A 9,455-nucleotide genomic window follows, 5' to 3' on the forward strand; every position below is an offset into this window, starting at 1 on the left:
TTGTCCATGTTGAAGCTGGAAGGCAGGGCAAGAGAAACTTGATTGGACATTTTAAAAAAATGTGATAGAATGAGATCCAAATATATTATACCGGATGATATTTTCAATTTTTTTTTTTTTTTGGGTGGAGATTTTCCAAAAATGGCCCCTTTTCTTAAAGGCGGTCGCGGAGAGTTGCAGACACCAGCGGATGCATTGAGGTGAGCACCATTCGGGTCCTTTGATCATAGAATTTTCTCAACATCAATTGTAATTTTACACGTGAAATCAATTGAAATAACCGTATTTCCTTTACAATGCTGTAAAAATAACAATCAGTCCACATGATCATTTCTGAATCTATGGGGGAATTCTCAAATGGAATAGTTAGAAGCCACCCAAAATGGTGACCCCAAGCCAGGATGAAGACTAAACATTTGGTAAACTTCTGTGCCTTCAGACCATATTTGGAATGATTTTCTAATACCTTTTGTGGTTTGCAAGGTGTTGCTCCAGTTGCGCTATCCTTTGGAGTTTGTGCAGGAACCACGTGTCAATGGCCGTCAACCGGTGGATCTGATCTACGCTCATACCGCCGTGGAGGGCCTTCGGGGGAGAAACATGAAACAGATGCCGCCGAACATCTATAATTCATCATCATCAAGTTCATCATTCATTCTCCTTGTTGCAAGGGCAATAATCCAACACGTTTCCTTCAGTAGAATCTTAAAAATTACTTGGCTATTCAAGTAATGCTCCAAATAATGGATGGTGGACAGAATTGGGGGGGGGTAATTTTGTTGCTCTCTGAAGAAACGCGTATCTTAATATGACTGAATGAAGACAGGCGGGAAAGCACGTTATTACATTACCCTACCCTGTTGTCTCCAACTTTAAGCCTTTAAGCAAAGTCAAATGCACAAACAAGTTCATGATATTGAGAACGAATCCAACTGGGGGCTCATTTACTTAATGCCAGTCACAACTTTAACTTGATGTGTAAACCGCAGTACGTCTTCCCAGGGAAATATGAAAGATAAGTGCACCTTGGCAATGGAGAAAATTCTGGTACTGGAAGGCACGGCAAGCTCCTGTTGCAAGCCGCGGGTGTTTGTCCAGGCTTTTTTCAGGGGTAGTCGGGGCACAAATCCATCCACTGATGGATGGCACATCCTCAGGGCCTTCTGCATGCTCTCTTCAAAAGTACGCCCAACTGCCATCACCTAAAGCCATTCGATTGATATATGCGTACGCATACACGGTATTTATAAATCACACCAAAGTTTGCGGCGCGTCATAATCCCCAAAACAGTAAGTGAATGAGCGTTCTGATACCCATCACCTCTCCGACACTCTTCATGGCACTGCCGATTTCACTTGACATCCCCTGAAAGCGATCCAGGTCCCAGCGGGGAATCTTGGTGACGATGTAGTCTAAACTGGGCTCAAAGCAGGCTGTGGTCTTTTCGGATACAGAATTCTTGATCTCAGGCAAGGGGATCCCAAGAGCTAACTTAGCAGCCACAAATGCCAAGGGGTATCTGTGACACATGGGACGTCATGCAAAGAGACCAAAATAATCCATGAGAGCTCAGTCATACAGCTGCTGTATCACCAGAGGGGGTGAATTCGAAAAGGGGCGTGGTCAAATTGATTATATCTACTGCAGTATTGCAAAAAAGCAGATTTGATCACGCAGCTTTCGTATTTGATCACATCTGGGTTTGCGCAGACGAACCTGACGTTGTGGCAGGCCAGTGTAATGCAATCTACCTAAGTCTCTTACCCGGTGGCTTTGGATGCAAGAGCTGAGCTTCTTGAGAGCCGAGCATTCACCTCAATGATGCAATACTCCAGGGACGACGGGTGGAGCGCATACTGGATGTTACATTCGCCGACAATACCGAGGTGGCGAACCACTTTGATGGCCGTTTCGCGAAGCATGTGATACTCCTCATTGGACAACGTCTGACTCGGCGCCACCACAATCGAGTCGCCTGAAGAGGAGGAAAAGAAACGCATGGAGTCGTAGCGCACTTAAGTTCGGTTTAGCGTGAGGTTTGACGAGAAGTCTTTCTTCTTTTGATAGGCGATTGTCTCAATTGGACTGAACCCTATGAGGGACAGCGGTTACGACAGTGGACAGTTAATCATGTTATCAGTTTATAGGGTGCATCAAAGGGTTCATATTTGCCAACAACTGGATTGTATTGGATTGAAATTTAAAAAAAAAAAAAAAAAACGATCAAACACGCTCAAGGTGTTTTACTACCTGTGTGAATGCCCAATGGGTCAAAGTTTTCCATGTTGCAGACGGTGACACAATTATCTGCCACATCTCTCACCACCTCATATTCCACTTCCTTCCAACCAAGCAACGACTTCTCCACCAGGACTTGACTGCTCATCGCCAACGCCTAGAAAATGTCCAAAATTACATTCAAAGATGGAACGCCTTCACGTGGAAGACTTCCCACATACATTATTCCTCACGTCGCAAAAAAAAAAAGAAAATTACCGTCGCAGTGATTCAAACATTTGGAATGTTTCCCTATAATAATTGGGAGCTCTGAAAATAAGTGCCCAAAAACGTCTCCTTCATGGCAAGCTTTGAATATTCTTACCTTGTGGGCAGTTTCCTCCAGTTTTTCCTTGTTGGCACACAGACCTGAGCCCAGACCTCCCAGGGCATACGCCGATCGCAGCATCACTGGGTAGCCTATCCGTTCTGCGGCTTTCAAGGCATCACACACCTCAACGTGACAAAAGCGCATTTTATTTATTTGGCATTTCCCCCCGCCCCAATGTATAATGACTTTGCTAGAAAGCTACTGCAGAACCTGTTATCACACTCGTATTCTTACAGACTCCACAGCCACACTGGGCGCAATCTTTTCATCGATCTCCTTGAGTTTTTCAGAAAAGATCTGCCTGTCCTCCGTGGCCATGATGGACTCCACCGGTGTCCCCAGCACTTTCACTCCATACTTCTCCAGGACCCGCTGCTGAAACAATTCTACTCCTGGAAACGACACAAAACAATGTACCGAGAGGAATATCAAATGAAGTTTGATTTCTCTTCTCATTTGTGAATCAAATGGAAATGTATGCACAATGAATACAAGTAAAAAGTATTTTTCTCGCCACAGTTGAGGGCAGTCTGTCCACCCATGGAAAGCAAAATGCCATCGGGACGCTCCGCCTTAATCACATCGGTAACAAATTGCGACGTGACGGGCAGAAAGTAGACCGTGTCAGCCTGCTTGCTGCCGACTTCGTTGGTTTGGACTGAGGCGATGTTGGGGTTCATGAGCACCGTCTTCAGATTCTCCTCCTAAAACAACATTTTACAGTGTGCCATTGGGTGAAAACGACATAGAGTATGGTGATACTAGTACAGTCATTGAACCAAAACACTTTGTATGTATTTAGTAGCCACGTTTTTGTTCCTCATACATCATAGACTACTATAGTACGAAAATATCTATTTTAAACATTGTATCCATTTTGTTGTCACCTTCATGGCCTTGATGGCCTGAGATCCGGAGTAGTCAAACTCTCCAGCCTGACCAATAGACAGACCTCCAGAACCGAGTACCAGCACCTTTGAAACCTTCACACATAGAGAAAATAAAGCTGAACGCAAAAGAGAGACAGCGACTATACAGTAAGTTCAGACAGGAATGGACAACCGGCGGCCAACTCACTCTGAGAAACCCCTTCATTAAATTTCCAAATTTATTTTTTACTTTAGTTTTTGGGCTGGGTGGGGGTTATCAAAATATGTCTCCTCTACTACAGTGGACACCCGAATGCTCTCGTCTGCGAATAGTGGGGTTCTAATGTGGAGTTTTATGTTGTAATATCACCATTCACCACTAGATGTCAGACATACACCGGGTCTGATACCTATACAATAATGTGAGGAGTCTATAGAATTGTTTACAGATTTGGATTGGCATCCAAGACAAACAGAACCTCAATAACATTCTTTTTTGAGTGAGTGGATTTTTGTGGGGGAAAAAAAATGCACAAAATGAGTTGAGTGAGTTGCACTTAATGTTGGTTTTTCTGTGCAGCTATTTTGTGCTGTCCTTGAATGGTTATTTTTTTTATTTTGTTGTTAGCTTGGCATTTTGTCAGGAAGTGTGTGGTCGTATGTGACACCCGCACTGAGTAGCTCGATAGAAAATGGTGGCCCAATCCATCATTTAAATTGCCCATCCCTGATTTACGACATTAATCTCATGATAATATTTTTGACAATCATACTTGCACTCTAGGAGGGATGCATGGTTTCTTCGGCATGACTGACACGATGTTGGCATCCTTTCCTTTTTGGATGAGGGCCATGAAGGTGTCAAAAAGGAACTGTAAAAATAAAATAGCCCCCTCAAAAATGACAATATTATAAAACCATAGAAATGCGGGGATACCCGGGATTTAATTTTATGCAGCGTGGTAAGTTTTTAAATACCTCTGTGTCAGTGGGGCCGCCTTTAGCCTCTGGGTGGAACTGAGCTGTGAAAACAGGTTTCGTGTTGTGCATGATGCCCTGCGAAACATCCAAATTGGATGTGAGTGCACAAAATCAAGTCAACAATATTATACTCCCCCCCTCCCCCCACGGAGGATTCTCCACTTTCACTCCATATTTCATGAGCCGAGACGAGAGCAATGTTTATTCATGGATATAGAAAAAAAATCAGACGGCATGTTTTCCTGAAGTCATTTGCAAATAGTGAAACTAACCTCATTTGTGCCATCATTGGCATTGATGAAAAGCGGGCTCCACCCCGGGGGTAGGGACTCGCTATCTATGCCATAGCCATGATTCTGTGCAGTAATGAAGGCCTGGCCTGTCATCACGTTCACTACCGGCTGGTTCTGACCTCTGGGGAAAAAACACACAAATGAGACGCGTTGCATCTAAATTTTATTTCCACCTGATTGAATTTCAAGATCAGTGAGGTACGGCCGTCACTGTATGGCAGGTACTACACAAAGCGCAAACATCCTTTTAAGTTCAGTCGTACGGCCTTCATGTCATGCTGAAACCACAAAAACATTCTGTCCTAAATGCATTCATTTCGGATGATACTCACCTGTTGCCCATTGGCAGTTTGTAGGACTTAGCTCCAGCAGCAAGCGCGGTGATCTGATTGCCCATACAGATACCAAACACGGGCTGGGGACGATCACTCTCCAGCACCTAGACAAAAAAAAAAAAAAAAACAAAGACCAACGTGATTTATGATATTTCATCCAAAAGACTTCTCAGCTCTTTTTTTCCTTTTGTGAAGACAGCTCATGTAAAAGTTGACCGAGTGGCCCCTGCAAAGGAACTTTTACTATACCTCTTCGTATGGCATTTGAAAAAATAAAAAGTTCCGATTTGAATTGAAACATTGTATGTCAAGTTAATAAAGCTTTAGGATGGTAAAAGCTTCGCACAGGAACTGTGTAAATTCCTATTGCACAAAAAAATAGAACATTTTTGTGGTTTGTAATTCATCCATCCATCCAGCCATCTATTTTTTGATCTGCTTTATCCTCACAGGGATCGCGCGGGCATGCTAGAGCCTCTCCCGGCCGTCTTCGGGCAGTAGGCGGGGGACACCCTGAACCGGTTGCCAGCCAATCGCAGGGCACACACAGACGAACATCTATCCGCGCTCATACTCACACCTAGGGACAATTTGGAGTGTTCAATCAGCCTGCCATGCATGTTTTTGGAATGTGGGAGGAAACCGGAGTACCCGGAGAAAACCCACACAGGCCCGAGGAGAACATGCAAACTCCCCACAGGGAAGGCCTGAGCTGGAATCCAACCCACGGCCTCTGCACTGTGAGGTCGACGCGCTAACCACTGGTCCACCGGGCCACTAGTTTGTAATTTATTTATCGATACTATAAACAAAGTATGTTTATGCCTGGTGTAAAATCTAAATAACAAAACCAATTACTACTACCATAGACGATTGCATTGAAACAAAACAGAAGCCAGTTTTCGTCCCCACCTTGCGGACATTGTGGATGAGTGCCTCAGCGAGGGACGGGTCTCCTGGTCCATTGGAGATGAACAGGCCGTCATAGCTGAGACTCAGCAAGTCCTGGTCCCATGGTACCAAGTGAACTTCTGCACCCCGCTGGCACATCGACACATTTAGTTAGTGGCAATATATGAAGCGACAGTACCTGTTATTGTTAATATAACGTGGAAAAGATTCAAATGATGCTAAATCGTGGTCTTCCGAATACTTGGCAGTACTTTATAGTTAATCAATAATAAATACTTTAAAAGAGGCTGACAAGTTCATCCATCTGATAAAGATTCAGGACAAATAATAATGTTCTATGAACAGACGTACAAAACGAATAACGCAGATGGACACTGAAACCATTCCAGACGCACCCCGAGGTAAAGTCTCGCTGATGAGTAGCAGTGAATTCGTGGAGCGAGACCAATGAGAAGCTCATTTTCAACCCCAGCTGGATGACCATTCGAAGTGACTTTTAAAGACGGATATTATCATTTCAAATTTTCTGACTCGTGCTGCGAGATCTTTTTTAGATTTCTCCAGGGAAATTGAGGTTCGGGGGCCGTGCGTTTGCTCACCTTAACCAGCAGGCGAATTATGTTATGCTTAATACCACAATCAACTGCTACTACTTTGACAGGGTTTCCTTTTCCAAAAACTTTGGTTTCCTGGGGAGTCAGAGGACATATAAGAAAGAAATCAGCATTGAGCAGAAAAAAAAAAAAAAGATTTCTCCAGGGAAATTGAGGTTCGGGGGCCGTGCGTTTGCTCACCTTAACCAGCAGGCGAATTATGTTATGCTTAATACCACAATCAACTGCTACTACTTTGACAGGGTTTCCTTTTCCAAAAACTTTGGTTTCCTGGGGAGTCAGAGGACATATAAGAAAGAAATCAGCATTGAGCAGAAAAAAAAAAAAACTACAAAAAGCTTTGTTGAGCATTTGGTAAAAGCTGCCATTACTTTTGTTGAGACCTCTGCGATCAGATTTTTTTGATTGGGGTCTGATATCTCAACAGGTTGCCCATCCATTTCAATTTTCCCAAGAACGGTGCCCTGAGGAGAAAACACAATCAGGAAAGGACTTTCAAGAGGACATAGTATGGAAAAATCAATTGTTAATTGCCTTTCATAAAAGGTTAGGTCTCTGGACTGTTTACTTCTACCCAATTTTGAAATGACACAAACCTATTCAATTCTTTGTGAGCTGCCGAATTCCTAAAATGTGTCTGGAACAACACTGTGTAGATCGTGACATCATAAATCGGACCAAAAGAGTTGCGGCAATGCCGGATGCACAAATTAATAAATCTCTTACGCCGCTAGCTTCCGATATCCAGCAGGACCGATGCACAATTTTGCATACCAACTAGCAAAAGTGATGAACAGATAATCACATCTACACTACCTTGTCTCTGATGATCTTGGTTAACATTCTGGTGTCTATCCCAAAGAGTGCAGGAACCTTTCAACAAGTGAAAAGAAAAGAAAAAAAAAAGAATTTAGACGATATGCCGTAATAACCCAAAAAGTCCGGGCCTACTTGTTATTCACCCCACCTACTTTCTCTTTTTTTAGCCACTGACTCATTTAATATGACACTGAAAGTGCGATATTTGGAATAGCTGGAATGGCTCCAAGCTCACCCTAGTGACTTTAGGCAATATAGAAAATAGAGAGTCGGACGGATGAATATTCCTCAGAAAGTGATGTGAGCTACAGTCTGTCTTTAAGCTTGTGCTTCAACCTACTCGGCAACGAATACAAATTTAACCCATGAAACAGTGTGGCGCTTCATACCTGGATGCCCTCAGACTCCACATGCTTTCTCAGGCCAAGGTTATCCAGCTCTTCGGTGTTTGGTACACCATAGTTCCCTACTATTGGGTACGTCAAAGTCAGGATCTGACCCCTGTAACTGGGGTCTGTCAAGGCCTCGGGATATCTAAAGACAGCAAATGAGACAGTGGGAGGATTGCGGAGTGACTATCGAGGTGTATAATTGTTATGATGGTCTTACCTACCCTACAAGGCATGTATTAAAGACTAGTTCTCCAGCTACTGAGGCATCATAACCAAAGGAAAACCCTTTCATTTGGGTGCCATCGTCCAACACGAGATGTGCTGTTTGGGCCTGGTGAGTAGAAAAGATCAATGTCATATGTTTAAAGGGGAAAAAAAAAGAAAGAAAGATCTTCCCTATTCGAGTCTGAATGCAATACATTTTTCAAATTCGGTAAACTGACCACACGAGTGGGAGCTCAACACCATCGGGCAGCGCAATTGTGCTGTGAAAGCTCCAGCAGACATTTGAATTTTTCAATGCGTGCGCTCGGTGTTGCAGACAAAGACCGAGTATGTGAACACGAAGGTTGATGACCCACTGTGACCTCCATCCGGTTACTAAATAGTCATTCTTCTCTTTTCAAAACACCACATCCTCAACAACACTCTTATGCATTTTCTACAGTGCCCAAATACTGCCCTGTCCTCCAAAACTCCATATTTTGAGAAATACATCAAAATACAAAAAAAAAAAAAAGTAGGTATTCATACATTTTAATTCCACCTTGAAAAAAAGGTGCACTGTTTTTGAGTGTCAAATCTTCACGACGTTATAACAGAAATATCACTAACTAAACTATGAATCGAAACTCTGGTAATTTGGATCTATTTTTCTTTATGTAAAAAGTTAGGTTATGTCCAACTATATAAACCGATTTAAGGAGTTTTGGACGATTTGCGTTACGTTTTGAGACCTTTTCATGCCTCTAAACGGGAATTGAATGACGTGTGCAATGATTATTTGGAGTTCGTTGGAGCCTTCGTCAACTCCCTGAACTGGACACAAACGACACACCGCTTCCCTTACTTTGAGTGTCAAATCTTCACGACGTTATAACAGAAATATCACTAACTAAACTATGAATCGAAACTCTGGTAACTTGGATCTATTTTTCTTGATGTAAAAAGTTAGGTTATGTCCAACTATATCAACCTATTTAAAGGAGTGGATGATTTCGGATGATTTGCGTTACGTTTTGAGACCTTTTCATGCCTCTAAACGGGAATTGAATGACGTGAGCAATGATTATTTGGAATTCGTTGTAGCCTTCGTCAACTCCCTGAACTGGACACAAACGACACACCGCTTCCCTTACCTGGACGCTAAAAAGCTTCGTACTCTGAGGTCTCGGCCATACTGGCGTTATTCCAACTTTGTTTCCAACTACACGCCAGCGTCTCAGAGATTTGACAGCGCTGCAAACCAGCAGGATTTTGGTCATATTATCAAGCAAAGTCGCCCACTATTCTGGACGACAGGTTTGAGTTCGACAACGTGCGGTGTAGTTTAAAAGGTGTTTAAAAATCGTTTCGTTGAAAAGATAACGACGAGCAAGGTCCCGTGGCGATTTCAAACGTGAATGAATGAG

At 43.1% G+C, this 9,455-nt stretch overlaps 1 protein-coding gene across 1 annotated transcript in view; it reads right to left on the reverse strand.

Moving 5' to 3' along the window:
• cps1 (carbamoyl-phosphate synthase 1, mitochondrial) overlaps positions 1–9,455 on the reverse strand; it is a 76,740-nt gene that overhangs the window by 64,389 nt on the left and 2,896 nt on the right. The window contains exons 5-21 of the mRNA XM_019895351.1: positions 7,430–7,486; positions 6,985–7,077; positions 6,794–6,883; positions 6,000–6,128; positions 5,085–5,191; positions 4,732–4,873; positions 4,457–4,534; positions 4,252–4,350; positions 3,497–3,592; positions 3,124–3,313; positions 2,844–3,001; positions 2,604–2,732; positions 2,252–2,396; positions 1,766–1,976; positions 1,322–1,520; positions 1,026–1,202; positions 467–585 (exon numbers count right to left, since the gene is read on the reverse strand). Coding sequence (XP_019750910.1) covers positions 467–585; positions 1,026–1,202; positions 1,322–1,520; positions 1,766–1,976; positions 2,252–2,396; positions 2,604–2,732; positions 2,844–3,001; positions 3,124–3,313; positions 3,497–3,592; positions 4,252–4,350; positions 4,457–4,534; positions 4,732–4,873; positions 5,085–5,191; positions 6,000–6,128; positions 6,794–6,883; positions 6,985–7,077; positions 7,430–7,486 — 2,219 coding nt within the window. The remainder of the gene's footprint in view (positions 1–466; positions 586–1,025; positions 1,203–1,321; positions 1,521–1,765; positions 1,977–2,251; positions 2,397–2,603; positions 2,733–2,843; positions 3,002–3,123; positions 3,314–3,496; positions 3,593–4,251; positions 4,351–4,456; positions 4,535–4,731; positions 4,874–5,084; positions 5,192–5,999; positions 6,129–6,793; positions 6,884–6,984; positions 7,078–7,429; positions 7,487–9,455) is intronic.

The sequence above is a fragment of the Hippocampus comes genome, unplaced genomic scaffold (genome assembly GCF_001891065.2).
Source record: "Hippocampus comes isolate QL1 unplaced genomic scaffold, H_comes_QL1_v1.1 scaffold237, whole genome shotgun sequence".
Lineage (NCBI taxonomy): Eukaryota > Metazoa > Chordata > Actinopteri > Syngnathiformes > Syngnathidae > Hippocampus > Hippocampus comes.